Source organism: Danio rerio, chromosome 3, assembly GCF_052040795.2.
Source record: "Danio rerio strain M-AB ecotype USA chromosome 3, GRCz13ab, whole genome shotgun sequence".
Lineage (NCBI taxonomy): Eukaryota > Metazoa > Chordata > Actinopteri > Cypriniformes > Danionidae > Danio > Danio rerio.
Window position 1 is genome coordinate 17467501 of NC_141023.1, and position 25000 is coordinate 17492500.

General features: G+C 35.0%; 1 protein-coding gene across 8 annotated transcripts in view; it reads left to right on the plus strand.

Moving 5' to 3' along the window:
• The window catches only part of aclya (ATP citrate lyase a), a 56049-nt gene that overhangs the window by 30432 nt on the left and 617 nt on the right, over window positions 1-25000 (plus strand). Inside the window, exons 8-30 of one of the 8 annotated variants that reach the window (XR_015479720.1) lie at window positions 962-1080; window positions 2964-3100; window positions 4235-4296; window positions 4409-4526; window positions 4604-4758; window positions 6330-6423; window positions 7957-8098; window positions 10264-10432; window positions 10536-10640; window positions 12413-12609; window positions 12703-12784; window positions 14725-14835; window positions 15361-15511; window positions 15560-15772; window positions 16089-16499; window positions 16602-16756; window positions 19669-19819; window positions 19900-20043; window positions 21155-21268; window positions 22217-22299; window positions 22629-22705; window positions 23942-24112; window positions 24384-24527. Coding sequence is in view for 1 of the 8 variants with exons in the window: in NM_001002649.5 (NP_001002649.3) it covers window positions 962-1080; window positions 2964-3100; window positions 4235-4296; window positions 4409-4526; window positions 4604-4758; window positions 6330-6423; window positions 7957-8098; window positions 10264-10432; window positions 10536-10640; window positions 12413-12609; window positions 12703-12784; window positions 14725-14835; window positions 15361-15488; window positions 16406-16499; window positions 16602-16756; window positions 19669-19819; window positions 19900-20043; window positions 21155-21268; window positions 22217-22299; window positions 22629-22705; window positions 23942-24036 (2532 nt within the window). In the remaining 7 variants the exon portion in view is untranslated. 8 annotated transcript variants of the gene reach the window in all.

Sequence of the window (25000 nt, forward strand, 5' to 3'; positions counted from 1 at the left end):
TTCTCCTGAAGAATGTGATTTAATAATTAATTATCAGTCATAAATCATTCATGGTGTTTAAACTCTCCACACAGAGGAAGCATTACAGTGTTCAGAGCGAAAGAGTGTGTCTTCTGTTCATCCACCGTGTGTGTTTAGCCAGTGTTTATCTGACAGAAGGCTGGTATAATTGGTCTCGCACACAGAAAACACTATAGCTGATATAACAGACTGGTTTAAGCTGGAATCAAATCAGAGTTTATTAATAAGTAACTTTTGGTCCAATGTTGTGCTTTCTGTCAGATGTGCTGCTGTAATTGGTTGTTGATCCATATGGGTTGGACAGGGAAGAGAGCTGGGTTCAATAAATATTTGGCCACCACACGGCCCACAAGCCATTTTATGATGATACTCTTTACTGTGTATGCACCGCAGAAGCTAATGAGTTTCTACATTGAATTCTGCAGTATTTTATTCTGCCATTTTGCCATGCCTTGACATTTTTATTTGATGTTTGATGTAATCTCAACTGAGACACGAAGAGAGGGTGGGACATAGAGTTGCTCCTCCCCTTTTAAAAACAGCCAGTAGCGTTTGTTTTTATCACAGCTCTGCCAGTGACTGTGGCTGAGCTCAAGCTCATAATAAAAAGCAAATGTGAAGCATCTTGAAGGGGGTGGGGCATGTTAGATACTAGAGGGCATTTGATTGGTCACGATTTAATGAGAAACTGAATTTCGGATGTGAAAAAAAAATTGTTTATTCATTTAAGCGGGAGTGACAAATGCAAGCTTTTAGATGTTTATATCAGTATTTTCTAAACGCGTATTTTGGAGCACATTAGCTTATAGATGTGCTTAAAATCAACATATACTGATACTAACATTTAAAAAAAAAAAAATTTAATTTCATGAGAACTTTAAGTTAAAAATACTACTAAAAAGCAGATTTTGTCTTTTTTCTTTACACAATCTTCCTGTAGGAGGCATACATAGCAGATCTGGATGCTAAGAGTGGCGCCAGTCTCAAGCTAACACTCCTAAACCCTCGCGGACGCATCTGGACTATGGTGGCAGGTGGCGGAGCTTCTGTTGTCTACAGGTACCGTTAGTCTAGTTTACACATGATGCATGGATGAATCCTAATGTTATGTCATTCTGAAAACACGTCACAGGAGTTTCTAAAATAAAATCACAAATCTATCAATCTTTTACTCGTCCTACACTTTTTCCAAATCTGAATGAGTTTTTTTTTTTTTTACCATTAGTATTTTGATTTCTGTTAATGCTGGTCTCCAATTATATATATATATATATATATATATATATATATATATATATATATATATATATATATATATAACTTCATTGAACAGAAAGAAGAAACTTGAATGTTTTAAACCATTTGAGGTTCCTTTTTTTAGTCTATTCAGCCGATCTCCATGTCTGGCAGGAGCACTTTTAGCTTAGCTTAACTTTAATCATTGAAGCGGATTAGACCATTAGCATCTCAGTCAATAATGACTATATATGTAATATAATTGTAATATAAATTTTCAATGTAATTTTTCATTCAGCCTGTAAATGACATATCTAATTATATGTTGGTTGCTTTATATATGATTTTATGGATCAAGGCGTACATGATTAGTCATGGTATTAGTTGTTGAATTTTTTTTTTATACATTTAGAATAAATTGTGGTATAAAAGTTTTGATGAATCATGATTTGTTTTGTGTGTGTGAAAAAATCTCTGCACATTTCACTCATAAGTTTATGCATACATTTGAGACCCAGCCTCTTCTCTCTGTCAGTAAATTATGTTGATTCAAACTTCAATTTTTTTTTTCTTTTGCAAATAGAGATACCTGGAGAATTATTTTGTGTATGATATACAAATTAATGCAGTCCAAAGCTTTAGATTATTAAGCCAGATCAGTTTCAAAAGTAATCCCTTTAATGCACAGGACAAGTCACATTTACAAAATCCAATTCATAAATAAAGCACACAATTTGTGGATTCAGAATTAAAAATTATAAATATTTTTGCCAAATGGATTTGTGTATATTATAATGCGTGTTTTGAATTTACGAATTGGATTTGTGTATTTTTAAATCGTTTTTAAATTTAACAGTTGGATTTGTGTATTTACTAATCGTGTTTTGAATTCAAAAATTGGATTTGTAATTTGCGAATTGTTTTAAATTTATAAACTGGATTTGTGCATTTTTATTTTTTATTTTTTTTTTTAGCATTTTGAATTTACAAATAAGATTTGTATATTTTTAAATCTTGTCTTTAAACTTACAAATTGGATTTTGTAAACGTGACTTGTATTGTGAATGTATGATTAATGTTTTGTAGTTGCATTTTTTTCTGAGAATGAACTGGCTCCATATTAAATTTCATTGATTTTAAAAAATAATAAATTAAAACCTAAACAGTCTCCAGAAATTATCATTTCCATTCCAAAGGTAAATCATACAGACTTGGAAATGTATGAGAATTTTCATTTTAAAAAGAGTAGCTTTAAGGAAGAAAAAGGCTGATATAATAAGCTGAATTCTTGTGCCTCATGTGCTTGGAGATGAAGCAGATACCTGAATGAGCCTTCCGAGAGCTAAATGACATTACCCATCCATGCTTGATTTATCTGGAGGTTTATCTCTCTCCCCTGCATCTGTCCTTCTGTCTGGATGGATGCATGAGATGAAGCGAGAGACAGCGCTGGGAGACTAATTAGGCTGCGCATGTGCTTTCCCTCTGAGAGAAGAGCAGACCATCAAGAAACCAAATGTGCTCTTCTCTAATGCACACAAACAAACAAATAACTTTTTTTTAGATTCGTTGAAAAACATATTTGGCCCTGTTTCAGCTCTAATGTTGGAAATGGGATCTCAGTCAGCGTCATGCATTTATATTGCCTGTCTGTCTACCTGCAAGCATTTTAAAACGTTGATTTATTTATTTATTTTCTCTCATAGTGACACAATCTGTGATCTGGGTGGAGTTAATGAACTGGCCAATTATGGCGAGTATTCAGGAGCTCCGAGTGAGCAACAAACCTATGATTACGCCAAGACCATCCTCTCCCTGATGACCCGTGAGAAACACCCTGATGGTATGCAGCTCTTGAGCAAAAAACTTTCTCTTAAATGGAAAAACTAAAACTAAACAATCACAGAAATAAACTGAAATAAAATAGTATCATTATAAATAACAAGCACAATAAAATAAATAATTTAAGACATGTTAACAGTAGTTTAAAATTTTTTTTTTTTTAATAATAATATTTTTATTTCTGGGAATGCCGCTCTTATATGATTTAGATCTATTTGACCATTAACACCATCACAACCCAGAGTTTCATAATATTCCTATTTAAAGCCTGACTCCTCTGTAGTTACACTGTTTAATTTTATGTAAAATTATAACTAAACAAATGGGTTTTGTGTATTTTTAAATCGTGTTTTAAATGTACACATGGCATTTGTGTATTTTTGAATTAATTAAATGCATTTGTGTATTTTTTTTAATTGTGTTTCAAATTAGATTTGTGCATTTTTTTTTATTGTTTTGAATCCTTTATTGGATTTGTGCATATTTAAATCGTGTTTTATATTTTTGAATTGGATTTGTGCATTTTTTTAATAGTTTTGAATTTACGAATTTGAATTGTGCATTTTAAAATTGTGTTTTGAATTAATGATTTGGATTTATGCAATTTTGAATTGCGTTTTAAAATTCATGAATTGGATTTGTGCAGTTTTTAATCATATTTTGACATTTTTACTAGTATTTGTGCAATTTTTTTTAATCATATTTCTAATTTTGAATTTGGATTTGTGCAATTTTTTTATCCTATTGACTTTTTTTATTGGATTTGTGCTTTTTTTCTAATCATGTTTTGAAATATTTACTTGAATTTGTGCCTTTTTTTAAGTGGTATTTTAAAAAAAATTTTATTGGATTTGTGCTTTTTGAATCATGTTTTGAAATTTCTTTAATTGAATTACAAAACCGGACAAACTGACTGAAATAAAATAATAACAACAAAAAAATAAAGAAATTATTTTGAAGACATGTTAACGGTAGTTGATAAAATTAAATCACAAATGAACATTTTGCTGGACCAAATTCTGGACAAATTCAGAGAACCGATAATAACTTTTAAACTTTTAAAAATTATCCTGCATATGTTGTATGTTTTATCTGCAGTTTCCCAATGCACCACTGTTGATTTGATCTTTTACAGGTAAAGTCCTGATCATTGGAGGCAGCATCGCCAACTTCACTAACGTTGCAGCAACGTTCAAGGTTTGTACAGTAAATACACACTCATTTGTGCTTTCTGTAAGCATTAGCATGTGTGAATATTGCGACATGCACCCATTGTGTGCTTGTTTATTCATTTTTGTGTATCATTTAGGGTATCGTCAGGGCTTTCAAAGATTATCAGGACCCTCTGAAAGAGCACGAGGTCACTATATTTGTTCGCCGTGGTGGACCAAACTACCAGGAAGGTTTACGAGTGATGGGGGAAGTTGGTATGTTTGTTCATATGCACAAATAAAAAAAGGTCAATACTTCATCTTATGTTAATGGTGTGTATGTGTATGTGCAGGAAAGACCACTGGTATCCCCATTCATGTTTTTGGCACTGAGACCCACATGACTGCTATTGTCGGGATGGCATTGGGTCATCGGCCAATCGCCACACAGCCTCGTGGTGCAGCCCACACCGCTAACTTCCTTCTCAATGCTAGTGGTGGGACCACGGTAAGTGATTTTGCGTGCGCGCTGTTGTCTCTTTCTTTGAATACATAACCAGTCTTGGTTATCTGAAGGATTCTTTAATAGATCTTTTTTTGCTCTGATTTTGTCAAAAAATACCAGACAAATTGGGAATATTATTGCAATTTAAAGTGACAATTTAAAATATGTAATATAGTTTTAAAATTTTTATTAAATATTTAAATACGTTTTTAAATACATTTTTATGTATTACTGTAACTGTAAGTTGAATTTTCAGCATCATTATTCAGTCTTTAGTGTCACATGATCCTTCAAAAGATATAATATGCAGATTTGCTGTTCTGTTATTGATACTCAATCATTAATAATAATTCTTATAATTACCAGTGTTGAAAACCTTTTTTTCTGCTTTATAAATGTGTGGAAACTGTGATAGATTTTTTCTATGTAGGACTCTGACGAAAAGAAAGTTCAAAATAATAGAATTTAGTTCAAGTATCTTTTACTCTTGAACAATTTAATGTGTACTTGATAAATAAAATTGTCCGTTTTGATGGGTACTTTAATAGATACTGCATTAGTTAACAAAATAATACATAGCAGTCCAACAGTTTATCACTGAGAATAAAAGTAATGGGGTTACACTTTACAAAAAGGTTTCATTACTTCATATTAGTTAAAGGTGCTGTATGGAAGTTAATATGTTTACAGATATTTAAGAAACATGCTAAGTGGTGAACATACTTGTTTATTTTAAAAACAATGCTTTTAAAGTCAGTTATTCTGCTTTTAAATTGTGCTTTCCATGCCAGTACGTCTGTTTTGGTCTTTTTAACCCACCCAATGCCACTTAAGCAAATTATATTGCATCACCCAAGGTTGACTTGGTGAAAAACGTTGTATTTCATTCATTCAGTCAGTCATGAAGGCTCTCAGGGTATGAGTCTGCGACCGAAATTCAACCTCCGGTGGACAGTAGCAGATGGAGGTCTGCATACCCGACCAGATTTCTTGTGGAGCGAGAATAAATTTAAGAAGCGCGGAAGCGGTCGAAACGTGAACGGGTGATCTAACAATATCGCTCCTGATTCCCGAGAGAGCGAGCACTCGTATGTTAATCTATTTACTAACATGAACTTATTATGAACCATACTTGTGCAACATTTATTAATCAAAATGCATTAGTAAATGTTGAACTATTAACATCCAAAATCATTAGTTAATGCACTGCAAGTTATCATAAAACTAATGATGTTATTTCCATTAGCTAAGGTTAACCAACATGAACAAACAATTCACTTATTACACTATTTATTCATGTTAGAAAATACATTATCTAATGCAACCTTATTGTAAAGTGTTACCAATAATGGCTTCTACAGCAGCAGATCATTAAATCAGAATGATTTATGAAAGATTGTGTGACACCTAAAGACTGAAAATCATTCAACTTTTGACCAGTAGTGTACATTTGAAAACATTTCATAGCCTCACAAGCATGCATTTAGTTGATTCAGGCCTTTTAGTGAAGTGATGTTTCTTATTGTTGAGTCTTCACTGGTTTAGGAGCATTCTTGACTTCTCTTTGCTCACAGACTCCTGCCTCCTCCAGATCAGCCTCTTTCTCTGAGGTCCGAACTGGAGCAGAATCTTCATCAAGTCATAAGAGTCGTGCAGGACTTCCTCCAGGTTACTGACATGCTACACACACTCACACCCAAACACAGTGATGATAATCACAGGAAACAAGCTAATCTCTAGTGGGTTTTTGCGCCCCCTACAGGCTGATGGTAGACTAAATTGACTCAAAGATTATTAAAATATTAAGTGGGGTTTTGTCAAGATTTTTTGTGTGTTTTATACTTAAATATTTCCCTCTATTACTTGGTGCTGAACCATTAAAGTTGAAAATGAATTATTTATTGTGTATTATTTTAATGCAGTTAATAATATAGTTAATAAGATATTATTGCAAGTACTTAATATAACACAGTACCACACAAAAATACAAAATGCATTCAAATTCTTCACAGTTTAGAAAAATATACTGTTAAGAAAATTTTAAAACATAATTAGGAAAACCGTAACAAACGCATAAAGATAATGCTACAGAGCACAACAGGGTAGACACTTAGTTTAAATGAAGAAATGAAATTCTTTTATCTACATTATCAACATTTGTTCATATGACACATTCTCAATCAAGAATTCCATCCATAATTTAGGTGCAGGGCGCTGAACGTCTTTGCAAAACCTCAGTATTATACGTGCTGCTTTAGCTATTCAATAGGGTATATGCCAAGCTAGTGTTGTCCCCTTACTGATAAACTTCCGCTGACCTGCTATTGTGAGTGTTTTTCCATTTTATTAACCCAGGTTACTGGCAAATTAAAAGTCCTATTAGCATGCTTCGGCATATACCCTATTCTATTCAATTCACCTTTATTTGTATAGCGCTTTTACAATGTAGATTGTGTCGAAGCAGCTTCACATAGAAGATCATAGTAAATTGAAATCGTGTAGTTCAGTTTTCAGAGTTTAAGTTCAGCTCAGTTCAGTGTCATTTTATAATCACTACTGAGATTCCAAACACTTAAGAGCAATCCATCGATGCGCAGCTCTACAGATCCTGAACCTTGCAAGCCAGTGGCGACAGCGGCGAGGAAAAAACTTCACTATACTAACGATAAGGGAGAACTCATCATTCATAGTATGTGAAACCTCAGTTTTGTTACCTAAAAGATGTATCCTTTGTGCGAGAGGAGAATTAAATCCCAGGGGTTCACCTAAATGTCTTTTCATTTTTGGTGTTAGTACCAAACACGCAGACAGAAAATGTTCTTCATCATGTATGCACAGTATGCATATCCGGTCTCAAATTAATTTAAAGTACAGTTCTTGCTATTAACAAACCATTAACTATGACTGACCTTTAGCTCAAACTCCTAGTTTGCTGCATCTTAGTAGTTAAGGTAGTAGTTATGATTAGATATTGGGTAGGATTATGATTGTTACTTTAGAAGTACTAATAAAAAGCCATTGTCTTAACAGTAGGCAGGTTATAAGTCACTAGTCAATATTGAGAATTGGTCCCTCCCTATGCTAAAGTGTTACTGCATATCCCAGCATGCGCTTAAAAGCTGAATCAATCTGTCCTATTAAACGCTCAGAAAATGTGATGTAATATTTAATTTCTTTTTATTTACCTAATTTTCTTTACAGCCAAAAGCACCACTTTGTTCAGTAACCTCACCAAGTCTATAGTGTGGGGAATGCAGACGCGTGCAGTGCAGGGCATGCTGGACTTCGATTATGTTTGTTCGCGCCAGGAGCCATCCGTAGCGGCCATGGTTTACCCCTTTACGTGAGTCTTGCACTTGCATTTAAAACTATTTGCTTAGGCTATGTTTATGCTCATGCATTTGAATTTTAAAGGGTTATTTTTCACAACAAAAAAATCAATTCTGTCATTAATCACTCACCCTCATGTTATTCTTCAGAACACAAATTAAGATATTTTTGATGAAATTCTGGAGCTCTCTAATTTTTCGATAGACAGCAATAGTTCTGAGACTCAGGGGTTCAACTGTAAACACAAATCTCCAAGAATACTTGTGTGGCAAAAAACAAATAAAAATGACACCATTTGCTTAAATCTTCTGCCTGTTGCACTATATAGTATGAAAGTATGTGATTTTGGATGCAGCAAATCTTTTTTTTCAAATACTATTTGGGGCAGATATTATATGAGTTGGGAAGCAGCATCGCTTGCAGTATGCGAGCTGAGTAGTATGTTCCATTTCATAGTATTAAAAAAATTGAAGTATATAAAAAACATCAACGCTCATCCAGATGACAACAAAACCATGATGACAAAGGAGAGAATTTATGAAAGTAGTAAATCAACGCAACTAATGTGGGTAGGTTATGTGATAATGACTGCCTGGCAGATGTAGAATGTCCAAAGTCCATTCATGCTACTCTCAGTGATACCATATAAGTTCAATTGTAGTACCTACATGAGTAGTATGCAATTTTAGACACCACTACTCCACGTGTTCATGTATACTGAAACACAGTAGGGGCATCTCAAATCGCATACTTGTGCACTATTCTACACCAGTAGTGCATTCACAATGAAATACTCTGGATTTGCATAGATGCCAGCAAAAGTTGTGCGATCTAAAATGAAAATGCACAGGTACAAACAACCTGAAAAATATTTTTCCCCAGACTGACTGGATGCGTTCGAAATTTGCACACTTCCATACTTTGTGAACAACAGTATATGAGCCGAATAGTATGTGCGAATTCATAGTATTCGAATTACAAATTCGAATAACCCTCTCATATCTGCAGGGGTTCCCAAGATGATTATATAAACATACAAACGTTGCACGCAGTGGCTCACACACACCAAGAGGCCACTGTAAACATGAACATATTGACAACACAAAAGTTCATTTATTAAATTGTTTAATTAAACATTAACCTCCCCTAATGAGACTGGTGGGCACAATGTTTTCAGCACAAGTCTTTTCTTGGTTTTATTTTTGAGACCACCACTTGGAGATTAGTGTCGTGGCCTGTGTTTATTTTTTAATGTAATGTAGCGCCATAACGGTTTTAGAAAGTTTAGGCTGGTGACTAACGTAAACACCTCAGGGGTCGTAATCCATTCATTCATTCGTTTTCTTTTTCGGATTCGTCCCTTTATTAATCTGGGGTCGCCACAGCAGAATATACCGCCAGCTTAGCCAGCACATGTTTTATGCAGCGAATGCCCTTCTAGCTACAACCCATTACTGGGGAATACCTATACACACTCATTCACATACACTACAGACAATTCACCTCACCCAATTCACCTATACCACATGTCTTTGGACTTGTGGGGGAAACACACGCGAACCGGGGAGAACATGAAAACTCCACACAGAAATGCCAACTAAACCAGCTGAGGCTCGAACCGGCGACCTTCTTGCTGTGAGGCGAACTTGCTATCCACTGCTCCACCGCATCGCAATCCAGTGGAAAAATACTAATCAAAAGGCTCTTGCACATTGCATTTTTAATGCAACTGTCCTCTGTAGGTTATGGAAAAAATAGGGTCATTTCAATCGCTAATTAAAACATATTTGATTTTTGAAATCCCCCCTCCCCTTAAGGGGTCCTGACCCCCACTTTGGGAACCACTGAATTATAGGACGGTGTTTCTCAACCACGTTTATGAAGGACCACCAGCACTGCCAGTTTTGGATGTCTCCTTTGTCTGTCACACCCATTACAGGTCTTTCAATCTCTGCTAATGAGCTGATGATCTGAAACAGGTGTGTTTGATTAAGGAGACATGGAAAATGTGCGGAGTTGATGGACATGGTTAAGAAGCACTAAGGATACTTATCTAACAGTCTTGAAGTAAAATTAAATGTTGTACATGATTTACGACGCAGCTACAGTCTGTACAGTAGACATCCATTGGTTTTCTTTTAAAGAGCTTTTTTTTGTGTGTGTGTGTGTTTGAATCAGTGGAGACCACAAACAGAAGTTTTACTGGGGTCATAAGGAGATTCTGCTGCCGGTCTATAAGAACATGGCTGATGCAATGAAGAAGCATCCAGAAGTGGATGTGCTCATCAGTTTCGCCTCTCTCCGCTCTGCCTACGACAGCACCATTGAGACCATGCAGTTCCCGCAGGTCTGAGATCAGCAGCAGATTATGCTTAATATTCAGATAACTGCACGCTGCAGGGAGTTTGACTGTTTATATGCACAATGTGATTGATTGTTGTGATGTACAGATCCACACCATAGCCATCATAGCTGAGGGAATCCCGGAGGCTCTGACCCGCAAGATCATCAAAATGGCAGATGAGAAGGGAATCACTATCATTGGTCCTGCAACGGTACGAGTCCAAACTGCATTTCTGTTAGACAGGAGCTGTTGGGTGGTTAAATGGTAGATTTGGGTGCCTTCTACTGGCCAGTGGTGAGACCAGGAATGTTATCAACCTATTGATAAAATATGTTGCAGTTATTTTACTATGGTAAAATACAATAACATGAGTATAATTACTATGAGTAATTTCCTTTTAAATTTTACTATAATAAAAACGATTTTAATAATAATATTAATTAATATATTTTTTGATCATCATTATTAGTATTTTTATCATATTGCATATAAAATATAAGTAATAGTTGTAATAATAATATAAAGGTCATGAATTGATTAGATTTTTAAAATTAGATGTTTGTAATTATGGCATTTATGAATTATTATATGTAACTTCAATTAAATTCTATTATTATATGCAAGTTTATTATTAAATGTGTATTTTATAAATTTTAATGTGTAAAATATGGAAGTATTGCAGAAACTTTATTCTACAGTTTTATTATTGGTATTTTTACTTTTTGTATTGCATTATTGTAGTGGTAGTAATTGAATCAGAAGTAGTAATGAATTAAATAATGATAGCAATAAAAAATAATATAGATAATAACAATATTATTACTATTTTGATTATGCATATAAACATATTATAAGTAATATTAGTAGTAATAATTGAAAATATAAAATTCATGAAAATGTATTATGTTGTTAAATTATATTTTATTTGTAATTATAACCTTTATTAATTATTATAAAATGTGTATTAATTTTAAAATGTAAAATATGGATTTATTGCAGAAACTGTATTCTAGAGTTTTATTATGAGTATTATTATTGTACTAATGCAGTGTTAGTAATAGAATCAGAATAGTAATAATTATATTTAATAATGATAATAATAATATTAATTATTATTATTTTATTGTTGTTATAATAATAATAATTGTTGTTGTTTTTATTATTATAATAATTATTATTATTATATTACAATTATTATTGTTATGGATGTTAAGTAATTGTAGTAATTAATGAAAATGCATTGCGTTTTTAAATAATATTTTTGTGATTTTTAGCATTTATAATTTTTAAAATGTGTATTTTATTAAATTAAATGTAAAATATGGAATCATTGCAGAAACTATTTTATTTTTTTTTATTGTACTATTATTGCAGTGGTAATAAATCAAAAGTAGTAATAAAATGATATTTGCTAATAATTATAATAATAAAGACAAGATGATGATGATGATGATTATTATTATTATTAAATATTAGTTATTGTTAATAGGTATTATTGTTTATTATTATTGTTTTTATTGTTAATTATTTATAATAATATTGTAGTCAGAAATTATTTAAAAAGTTTATACATCCCCAAATGTAAACCATTTCAATTTATGCAATGAATCAATTCTAAAAATTAATATATAAGGTTGAATGTTTAGACTTGTATCTAATATTTAATTATATAAATTGTTGTTTTTTTTTATTACTACAACATAATTGTTACGACTTTCAAAGTTTTGCTGTACCACTACTAATACTACTAGGCAAGGCAAGTTTATTTATATAGCACGTTTCATACACAATGGTAATTCAAAGTGCTTTACATAAACAGGAATAAAATAAAAACTATTAATAATTAAATGTTATAAAACAGATAAACTATTACTACTACTACTACTACTACTACTAATAATAATAATAATAATAATGATAATAGTAATAATAATAATGATAATGCTAAATAAAATCTATGTTGTGTGTTTATTTGTGCTGTAGGTTGGCGGCATCAAGCCTGGCTGCTTTAAGATCGGTAATACAGGTGGGATGCTGGACAACATCCTAGCGTCAAAGCTGTACAGGCCGGGCAGCGTGGCCTACGTGTCCCGCTCTGGAGGAATGTCCAATGAGCTTAACAACATCATCTCTCGCACCACTGATGGAGTTTATGAAGGAGTGGCCATTGGAGGAGACCGGTGTGTGTTTAAATCAACATTTCCTTAATAATGCCAAACACAATCTGATCCACGTGTGTGAGTTTACACCAGTGACGTTTGTATCCTCTCCAGATATCCTGGCTCTGTGTTCATTGATCACGTGTTGAGATATCAGGATACACCAGGAGTCAAGATGATCGTTGTGCTCGGAGAGGTTAGACAGACATTTATTCACACATTTATACTAGGGATACTTGTTGTTGATTATTGCTATAACAATATTTTTTATGATATAGCATTTATCTGGAAAAATACTATTTTATTGGCTGTGTTTTTAAACATCCCATCCCATGAAGTGCTTTGAAATGTTTTTTTATTTTTTTTATTTAATGTTTGACAATCTCAACCGAAAAACAAAGAGAGTGTGGGGCATATAGTAGCTCTTCTCCTTTTTAAAAAAACAGCCAACCGCGGTTTGTTTTATCAGCTCTACCAGTGAGAGTGATTGAAATCAAGCGCATCAAATGAAAAGCAAACAAAAAGCATCTTGAAGGGGCGGGGCATGTCAGACACTAGAGAGCATTTGATTGGTCAAGATTTGATGAGGAAACTGAAGTATGAGGTTATGTCAATAAAACTGTTGATCCATTTAGGTGGAAGTGACAAACTACAAGCTTTACATGTTTATATCAGTTTTATTACTTTTAAACGTGAATTTTGTCACCGTTTTGGGGTACACTAGCTTATAGATATCATAAACTAACAATACTGATACTCTCATCTAAAAAACTTTATTCTAATTTTGTGGGAACTTTAATTTTCTTTTTAAAATGATATTAAAATAAATGGCTAAAAGATATTTTTTCAGATCTAATTATTTTTAATTTAGACTTAAAAACTGTCAAGGTGCAAACATTTACTCTTTAAAACACTATGAATAAGTAAAAACCTCAGCAGATTTTCTGAATCTGATTGGCTAATTAGATAAACAGGCAGTGCATAACATTAAATGTCATTTATTACATATTATCAAGATACTGATCATTTTTAATATATCTCGAACAGACCTAATTTTTACCATTCTTTCTTCCTTTTTTAAAAGATAAAAGACTTGCGGAATTAAAAATCCTGATCATTTCCTCACCCACTTGTTAGCAAAGATGTTAATAAAAAAATAAAAGGTTTTTGTGGGAAAAATGCAGAATTTTTCAACATATCGTAGGCCTAAAAATAAAAAAAATCAGAGCTTGCAAAGCAAATGAGTCTTTTTTTTAAAAGTCTTAAATGAATAATTTTCTGCACTGTGCAAATAAAAGACATTTTAACAACAGCTCATATTGCATATCTATATTATCACATAGATATGTGATGCAAGTTTTGTGGTCAAAAAGTATCTAAATGTTTTTTTTGTTGTTTTTTTTTAAATGACAGATCATTTAGACAAGACTTTTATTCATTGTCTGGGATCACTTAAAGCCATTTAAAGCTGCTCTGAAGCTCAATTTGGAAGATCAAAGTACTGAGCACCATTGAAGTCCACACCATATAGAGACATTTTCTCCGATCAAACCTTTCCTTCACAGCTAAAGAAAGAACGATATGAATATATTTGATGACAAGAGGGCAAGTAAATGTAACTAGATCACAAAACTAGTCGTAAGTGCCAATTTTGTAAATATCAGCTTGAACATAGCTTTCCATTGGTGTATACCTTTTTAGGATAGGGCAATATATGGCTGAGATATGACTGTTTAAAAATCTGCAATATGAGGGTTCATAATCTAAATACTGAGAAACCCACCTTAAGTTTTGAGTAAAGTATATCACCAATCAAATTAGGTTTTGATGTATTTATGATAGGAAATTTACAAAGTGTGTTTATGGAACTTGATCTTTACTTAATATCCCACTGATTTTTGGCCTAAAGGATCAATGATAAAAGATCATTTTGACCCATACAATGCATTTTTTACTATTGCAACTTAATGTGTTAACTTTACGTGTGCAACTTAAGACTGCTTTAGTGGTTCAGGGTCACATTATCAGGACATTTTCATTGTGGATGTGAACTAATCTTATATAAAACTATACTAATCTTCTCTAGTTCACTGTTACTTTTGTCTTTGCTTCATAAATCTTCTGTTCTCTTCTCAGATTGGTGGAAATGAAGAGTACAAGATTTGCAACGCCATTAAAGAAGGCAGGATCACCAAACCTGTGGTGTGCTGGTGCATCGGGACCTGTGCCACTCTCTTCTCCTCTGAGGTGTGACACCTTGAGCACTTTAACATGGAACTCAATACTACTACTTCAATAACCTGTTGTCCAGATGTACATGCAAACCGATGTAATTAAAGCCCTTTTACAAGATCATTAATAATTCAGCTTATTTGGTGGTAGTAAATAATTTACATAGTATTTAATTTGTCAGATTGTTAAATAAATCATTAACAACTTAATGGCTCATGCATAATTTTGAACGTATCACAAAATGAGAAGGCACTTTTTTAATTCTTTGGGTCAAGAAAGAGTCTGAGATTGTGGCACATTTCCTCCCATACCAGAAAATGTTTGTCTCTGGATGCACTTGTATCCAAATTTTCATCCACACGATCACACATTTCAACAAAACAGCAGAAAGCAGATTCATAGAGGCCAGAAATCTAGTTGTGATTGATGAAAACCAGTTAACCTTTGCTTATAATGGGTCTAAAAGAGGTTTAACATCAAATATTACCAGCTAAATTGATAAACTGACTGTAACCTGTTGGTTTTATTTTATTTTTTTAGGTCCAGTTTGGTCACGCTGGAGCTTGTGCTAACCAGGCGTCTGAGACAGCGGTGGCCAAGAATAAAGCTCTGGAAGAGGCAGGAGCCTTCGTTCCCAAGAGCTTCGATGAGCTGGGAGACGTCATCAAGTATGTCACTTTATTCTACTAAAGCCTATCTGAAGTTGAGACGATCTGATCTAATAAAAGATTGAATGTAGTCTGCACCAGTAGCCTTGTGGGGTAAATGTATAGCATAGGGGTGCTCTAGCTCTATCCTGGAGGGCCTGTGTCCTGCAGAGTTTAGCTTCAACCCCAATTAGACACACCTGAACAAGCTTATCAAGCGTTTAGGTATACTAGAAACCTCCTGGCAGGTTTAATTTGAACCAAGTTGGAGCTGAACTCTTTAGGACTGACTTTTGGCACCCCTGGTATTGACCTTATTCTAAAATGCGGAAGTGCGCCTGTTTTTGCGATTGTCTTAGAACTTCCGATTCAGTCGCCTATGGGAGAAATGACTAGGAATAATAAACGGCAGAAAATGGCCAAACTACTTGCTCAACAAACAAGTGTTTGCATGACTACACAGACCAAGTAGCATAATATAATAAGAAAATATTAAATTGCAACATCAAGCAGCTTAACGAGCAGTTGTTAACGTCAAAAAATTAATGGAAGTGAATGTGACCGGAAGTCGCGAGACAAAAAGATTCAAATTGCAGCGCCCGCTCGACAGCTGAGAATAAGGTGAATAGCTCTTCAATTCTTGGATGAAATCAAGGCAATTGGCTTTGCAGATCCCATCCCCCCCCCCATGCTTTCCAGTCTACACTCTGACCACACTGTCTAGTCCATTAAAGGCGTAAAAACCCTAAAAATAGTTCAAAGGTTAATAAATAAACGTATAGTTGGTTTCTTAAACCAACACACACAGACTTTGATCTGATCAGAGATTTCCTACCGTCTTCCTCTCTATCTCCTACCTCTTTGCTTATAGTGTATGGAATGTTTCATTTAAGGATACTTAACCATGGATAAGGATAGACCATGTGTGTTTCCTATAGATCAGTGTATGATAATCTGGTAGCCAAGGGTGTGATTGTGCCTGCCAAAGAGCTTCCTCCACCAACAGTGCCGATGGATTATTCCTGGGCACGTGTAAGTATAAATATCAAGCCTTTGATAAGTGCTCATTCATGTAAGTCTGGCCTCGTGGTTCATCTTTAGCTGTATGTCTTTTTTTTTGTTGTTGTTCTTCAGGAGCTGGGTCTGATCCGTAAGCCGGCTTCCTTCATGACCAGCATCTGTGACGAGAGAGGACAGGAGCTAATCTATGCTGGCATGCCCATCACGGAGGTCTTCAAGTCTGAGATAGGGCTCGGCGGGACCCTCGGCCTGCTCTGGTTCCAGAGGAGGTGCGCTTTACTGTTTGTGATTGCACACACTTTCACTCTTTACCACTGGTACCTGATTATTCAGTCAAGAAATTTTCTTGTAGTTTAATTCGCTATCCAAGATGTAGGTGACTTTTTTTTTTTTCTTTAGTGGCACATTTAAAGAATATTTGTAGCTGAAACTGTGGTCTTTGGTGATCTATAAAATGCAAGACAAAGGCTAGCGGCACTTTGAGAAAAGAAAAACACGTATGAAGAGTTCAGATGCAAAAGCCACTAAACGCCACTTCTGCCAAAAATGAGATATTGGCATTGGATGAATGCTTTAGGCACGTACTACACCATCAACAAATAGATTTGCTTCGAATCACCTCAATCCCAGCGTCAGCGCATTTTGAAATAACAGTTTGTTGGCAAAAGTCTCTAAACGCCACTTGCTTTTGACAGCAAAAACGCTATATCCCAAGAAAAAATCAGAAGCGTGAATCAAATCATGTTTTCAATGTAGCAGCACGCTGATACGCCTGCTTTTAGGAGGAGACCTATTCTGCTTTTGATTTCAATTCTAAAAGACTGAGTTTAATGCACTGGATAAGCCTGTCCGACTGTCAGTAAATGGCAAATGAAAACGTCCCTTACCTTAAAACTCTGTGCATTATAAGAAAAAGAAATCACAATGTGCAGTCAGAAGTTTAACATGCATTCATAACGTGTTTTTGTGCAGTGACGCTACTTTGAGTCTGATTTACTATACATTAAATGGCAACTCCATTCCACGAAAGACAGAGTTAAGATGCTGTTCTTTTATTCCTTGTGGATGCTATGAGGATAAACACGGGACCAAGACCTTGAGTATGGTGAGAATGAATGAATGAATGAATGAATGAATGAAAGCTTCTAAAAGTGTCTGAAAGGCATCTCCTTTTTGCCCAGAAGGCCTACCTTGTCTTTTATTTGCTAATTAAATCTATTTTCTAAAAACATAAATGTAATGTATAAAACTATACATTATTTGTATTACTTTATAATGCCTATAGATCTGATAAGCTTTTTATATTAATAGACAATGCACAGATATTGATGTTTCACAATGTTTTTACACTACACTAATTGATTCTACCATGCTTAGCTTACAATGTTTGCAAAGTTTACATTGCTCTACTGACATCAAATCTAAATCCTAAATACCAGAAATGACAACATATTGTTAGGATTTAATTATTGTCAGTTTTAACATTATTGGTTAAAGCACTTACTTGACAGATTTTCTTCATTCATTTTCCTTCTGCTTTTTCCCTGGTTTACCACAGCGAATGAACCGCCATTTACTTGACAGCTTTATATATTCTAAATTTCAGGTGGTTTGTGTAATGCGTTTTATTTTTGGTAAAATAATTTCTAATGGCATCTTCTTCATTTTCAACTAATTACAACGTCTTGTTTCAAAAGGTGGATTTAGAGGGTTTTGCATAAAAAGCAGATGTGGATTTAGCTGGTTTTGACGCAAAAGAAAATTTACCTCGTTTAAAAAAAAGGATTGGCTAAAGTGACATTTTTGAAAAAAATTATTTTATATACTAGTTAATAACCTTTTCATCATACATATATATATATATATATATATATATATATATATATATAAAATGTATCTGAATCTGAACCTTATCAGAGGAGTCTAATCAGAGGATGCTCATTTACAAGAAAAGAGGTCTGATGGATTTACAGGTTTTTGCATCTGAACTCGTCATATACAGGCAAAACAAAATGAGTACCCATCACTCCCAATGAACCCTTGAGCATGATTACATGCACATTCATAAATTTATATCAATCAGATTATTAATTCTGAAAAGTCAGCTTATTTTAATTACCTCTTGTCTCTGTTTAAATGCAAACCAATAACCCTGCAATGCAAAAACAAAAAAAAACATTTCAAGACTTCATTATTGAATCAGTTTATTTACTTCTGAGCAGTGTTGGATAAGTTACTCAAAGTATTTATTTATTTTATTGATTATTCGAATGAGCAGATTTTTATTTAGTTTTTTTTTTCAATTTCATAGTTTAAATAAGATTTAGCTATTTAAACTATTAGTTAAAAAAACAACATACTTGAAGTATTTCTATATATAACTATATATAATTTCTATAAATAACTGAAAACGTTTCTGATAACATTTGAAAACATGAGAGTTTCTAACGTTGTAAATTTGTTAAACTCTTAGTAAATTGTTGTTAGATTGATTTGAGTTTCATGATTTTACCTAATTTAGCTTTTTGTTTTTATTTATGAAAATGGAGTTCAAAATATTAAATACAAAATTCTAATATCTTAGGCTGATTACTCCGAGAAATCAGCTTATTTAAATAACCTGTTTAAATGCAAACCAATAACCTGATAAGGCAAAATAAAAGGACTGTTTTAAAGAATTTAATTAATTAATCAGTTTAGTTCCTGGTGGTGATGTCCAAATGTAACAATTTGCACATGTAACTTTAGAGCTATTTTATCCAATTAGATTACAAATTAATACTTTGAAAGAAATGGAATTACTGCCTGTAAAAAGCAATCACATTACTTATTACTTTTGAGTTACTTTGAAAACGTATCAAGCTTAAAAATTAACACCGTTCTGATTTGAAAGCCGTATTGACGAACATAAACCTTATGCAATTGATGCTGTCATGCAAAAAGTGATTTGAAAAGGTATATATTTATTTATTTATTATTTAAGAAATGTAAATATATTGAGTTGAATCACTGTAATTAAATTGCCAGATTTCCCAGAAAATGTAATCGTACTGTAAAGTGTTTTATCCAAATAAATCATTAGAAAGTATTGCAATATCTCTCTTGCCTTTAATCCACAGCCTCAGAGGATTTTTAAAAAGTATAATTGTATATTTAAAGGATTTTCATGTCTCTGCTGCAGGCTGCCCCGCTACGCTTGTCAGTTCATTGAGATGTGTCTGATGGTGACGGCGGATCACGGCCCTGCGGTGTCTGGAGCTCATAACACCATAGTGTGTGCTCGTGCTGGCAAAGACCTGATCTCCAGCCTCACATCCGGACTGCTGACCATTGTACGACCCCTACATGCTTTTTCACATGCAGTACAATCTGATAAACACGTGTCTGATCTCGGGCTCTATTTTGCATTTAGGGGGATCGCTTTGGAGGAGCTCTGGATGCCGCTGCTAAGCAGTTCAGTAAGGCATTCGACAGTGGCATGCTGCCTATGGAGTTTGTCAACAAAATGAAGAAAGATGGCAAACTCATTATGGGCATCGGGCACAGGGTGAAATCGGTGAGTGAAATCGGTGCAAGTTTAACGCAAAGTGTAAAGCATGCTAAATTAGGGCAGAATCCAGTCATGGAAATAAAATCAGAAGTAAGAATGTGCTGAATGTCAAAGTTTGTATCATTTAGGACGAATAAATCAAAACTAATGCTTTTACACCTAGATAAAGGGATAGTTTAGATCCAACAATAAAAATTCGGTTATCATTTACACCTCGCCTTTTTCTTTCTTATGTTGAAAACAAACAAGATCTATTGAAGAATATTGGAAATAAACAGCCATTGACTTTTTATAAACAATAAAAAAAATGCTTTTGTTAGCAGAATGAATTGTTTCGTGTTCAACAGAAGAAGTAAGAAATTCATAAAAGATTAGAACTGCTTGAGTGTGAGTAAATGATCGCATGAGGACAATCTTCATTTTGGGGTGAACTATCCCTTTTAATTGAGGTGTGTAACATTGTCTTTGAATTTAAAACTGTTAAAGTCTATTTAAATATGAGATCTACACGCTCTTTGTGTATGAATGACTTGATGAATGAATGATAATTCATATGTTTTGGGGGTTTTTTGTTGATAAGTTTATTTTAACTATAAAGTTTCGGACAATTGGAGGGGAAAAAAATTCATAAGGCCTTAATAAATAACGCAAGCAGGTGATTTTTACACTGCTCTTTCAATTTCATAGTTAAAATAAACTTAACTTTGACTTGTAATCAAACATCAGTATACCAAATTAGGTAAAATATTTTGAGAACATGTCAAGCGTAAAAAACTCAAAACAGTTCTGATAGTGTTTGAAAACACGAGGGTTCCTAATGTTTTGAATTTGTTAAACTATTAATACATTGTTGTTATATGTTAATATTGTTTTATAATTTTGCCGTATTTAGTATGTTTGTTTTATGAAAATTGAAAAATATATTAATGTAAACATAAAATAGAATACGCTGAAAAATGCATACATTTTAAACATTGTTTAATTGCAAACCAGTAAAAATCACTTCTAAATTAGTTTGGGCCTTATAAATATTACAAGTAGGTGACTTTTAGACTGCTTTTTCCCTTGTTGTTTGCTTGCTTCATTGATTTTTTTTTTATTCATAAATTTTCTTCAGATTAATAATCCTGATATGCGAGTGCAGATCCTCAAAGACTTTGTGAAGCAGCATTTCCCTGCCACCCAGCTGCTGGACTATGCTCTGGAAGTGGAGAAGATCACCACCTCAAAGGTACAAACGTTCATGTGGGTCTGTGTTTCTGTTTATATATCCCAGGTGATGCAATTACAAGCAGAGAGCATCACATACAGGTGTTAACAGCCACATCACAGGTGTAGCGTGAACTATTAAGTGTCCTGATGATCATTCTCGGACAACAGTAGAGAACTGTCTTACATCAACTTTGCTCTTTTCACACTAGAAGAAAAATGTAAAAGATAACAGATTGCCAATTGTCATATTACGTTGTTTAGCAACATGTATACCAGTGTTTCCCAACCCTGTTCCTGAAGGCACACCAACAGTACACCTTTTCAACCTCTCCCTAATCAAACTCATGAATTATTTCATCAGAGCATTAGAAGAGGCTCGGAAACCTGAAACGAATGGGTTAGATAAGGCAGACATCCAAAATATGTACTATTGGTGTGCCTCCAGGAACAGGGTTGGGAAACTCTGGGTTACACGTTGCTGAATACAGTAATAAGACTATTGGCAAGCTGTTATTTTTTTAATTTTTATAAGCATTTTCTACTGCTAGGGCACAGGTCACCAATCTCTTTCCTGGAGGTCCGGTGCCCTGCAGGGTTTAGCTTTAACTTGCCTCAACACACATGCCTGGGTGTTTCAAGTATACTTAGTAAGACCTTGAGTAGCTTGTTCAGATGTGTTTGATTAGGGTTTTAGCTTGAATCTGCAGGACACCGGCCCTCCAGAAAAAAGTTTGGTAATCCCTGTTCTAGTGTGTAAAGTTCTTGTTTGTAATATGCATGACAAGATCTTTATACGTTTGTTACATTGAATGACATTTTAGTTGATGTAAACATGGATGAGTCCATTTTATAACAATAAAAAGTTAACCTAATGTATGAATTTTAGTGTACACACAATAAACATTAAACCTGTTAAAGTTACATTATTATTCTAATTGTTTTTCGTTTAAATCAATCTTTCTCTCAGAAACCAAACCTGATTCTGAATGTTGATGGTTTCATTGGAGTATCGTTTGTGGATCTGCTGAGGACCTGCGGTGGCTTCACTCGGTCAGTAAAACACCAGTAAACTATTACTTAGTGCCAATAGAAATCTATCATACCCTGTGAAAATGTACACATTTACTCACTTTATACATTGCTTTCAAAAGGCCTTCGGGATAAAGTAGTAGAAAGGCACAAGTCGGAAGGCTGCAAAAACATCAAAAGCTGGAAAAGTTATGTGGAGTGTGATTTGATTTCAGGCTGTATGACAATGAAGTCATTATTTCAAAGGGGTGTGATGATTCTCTATAGGTTTTCTATAATGTTCTATTCTGTATATGCGGTTTACAATGTAATGAATTGACATAAAAAAATCTTTATTTTTAATGTGTTAGTGACGAAGCGGATGAGTTTGTGGAGATCGGAGCACTGAATGGCATCTTCGTGTTGGGACGCAGCATGGGATTCATAGGTGAGTGTGTTTGTCTGTGTGCGTGTGTATCTGTGTGCTTGCATGCATGTCTGTGCGCGTGCGTTTCCGTGTGCGTGAGTGAATGCACATGTGCACGAGTGTTGTTACTTGAGCGAGCGTGTGTGTGTGAGGGCATGTGTTTGTGCGCGAGTGTTCGTGAGGATTCTTGCGTTAGCATGCGTGAGTGTGTGTGCGCGCGAGTGTTCATGCATGACCGACCATAGTCGTTGGAGTTTGTGAGGGTTCGTGCGCGAGTGTTAAGAATTCTTGCATGAGCATGCGTGCAAGTGTTCGTGCGAGAGAGTTCGTGTGAGTGTTTGTGCACAAGTGTTCCTGAGGATTCTTGCGTTTGCATGCGAGAGAGTTCGTATGTGAGTGTTCGTGCGCAAGTGTTCGTGAGGATTATTGCGTGAGCATGCGTGAGTGTGTGCGAGTGTTTGTGCGTGAACGAGCATGGTCATGTGACTGTGCACGTGTGTTCGTGCTTGAATGTTTGTGTGCGAGTGTTCTTGAGGATACTTGCGTGGGTGTGCGCGCGCGAGTGCTCGTGCATGTTCATGAGGATTCTTACATGAGTGTGTGTGCGAGTGTTCGTGCGTGAACGAGTATAGGTGTCTGAGTGTTCCTGCGCAAATGTTCGTGCATGAGTGGTCGTGAAGATTCTTGCGTGAGTGTGTGTGTGCGAGTTTTTGTGCATGAACGAGCATAGGCGTCTGAGTGTTAGTGAGGATTCTTGTGTGTATGCGTGAGTGTGTGTGTGTGCGAGTGTTCATGTGTGAACAAGCATGGTCGTGTGAGTGTGAGTGCGTGAGAACATGCAAGAATGCTCAAGAGTGAGCGAACGAGTTTGCTTGAGCATGTGCGAATGTTCGTCCGTGAGTGTGCGCAAGCGTACGTGTTTGTGCGTGATTGTTTTTGAGCATTCTTACGTAACCGTGTGTGTGCGTGAGTATGTGAGTGTGCATGCGTGAGAGAGTGTTTGTGCGTGAGTGAGTATTAGTGTGTGTGTGTGTGTGTGTGTGTGTGTGTGTGCGAATGTGTGTGAGTGTTCGTATGTTAGCATGTGTGCATGAGCGAGCGAGCGTGAGTGCATGCGTCTGAGTGTTTGTGCGCGAGCAAGCGAGCATGAGCAAGTGAGTGTTCATGAGTGTCATCTTGTGTGAGCTTGTGTGTGAGTAAGTGATCCATATCTTATGAAATACCGTTATTTAAACAAGCTTGTATCTTTGTATGCAGGTCATTATCTGGACCAGAAGCGGCTGAAGCAGGGTTTGTACCGCCATCCTTGGGATGACATTTCCTACGTGCTTCCCGAACACATGACCATGTAACGACAGAATCCAGATCTCACTGAACCCATGAAGTCGAAACACTTTTTCTCTGTTGTGTGTGTGTGTGTGTGTGTGTGTGTGTGTGTGTGTGTGTGTGTGTGTGTGTGTGTGTGTGTGTGTGTGTGTGTGTGTGTGTGTGTGTGTGTGTGTGTGTGTGTGTGTGTGTGTGTGTGTGTGTGTGTGTGTGTGTGTGTGTGTGTGTGTGTGTGTGTGTGTGTGTGTGTGTGTGTGTGTGTGTGTGTGTGTGTGTGTGTGTGTGTGAGTGTGTGAGAGTGTGTGAGAGTGTGTGAGTGTGAGAGTGTGAGAGTGTGAGAGTGTGAGAGTGTGTGAGAGTGTGAGAGTGTGAGAGTGTAAATGTGGATCTGCACTTCTCCGGATGTGAGTGTGTTTGTGTGTGTCCTTTTTGGTTTAGTTTTTTCTCTGTTCTGAATGTTTGTGTTCTTGTGTAAAACAAACCTGAGTTACTGTCCCAATATAAACTGTAAATGTAACCTGACTGCCTGATGTTGATTGTGTTGCAATGGCATTTTAAAACTGTGAAATCATCCCAACACATTCCATATCTCCGTAGTACACATCATCTCGTATATATCTCTGCAAAATGTACATCTGCTTATGTCGGTGTGCCTACAAAAGGGAAATTATATTAGAAACCAAATCGCCTGGTTGCTGGAATATTCCCAGTGTATTATTATTATTATTATTATTAATGCTTTGTTTAAAACAGCCGTGACTGCAAACTAAACTTTTGAAAATCACCTAAAGAGTAACTTCAGTTTTCCCATAGCTATGTTTGTAATTTTTATTTGAGTGTTATTTTGAGTAATATTGTCTATTCTAATTAACACAGTGCAATATTTTAGTGCACTAGCGAGCAATAGCTTCATGTGTGTGTTTGTAAGGCTTAAAAATGCCAGATCACCTAATTTGCAGGGGGAGGGGAAAGAATGTTGCTATTTTTAAT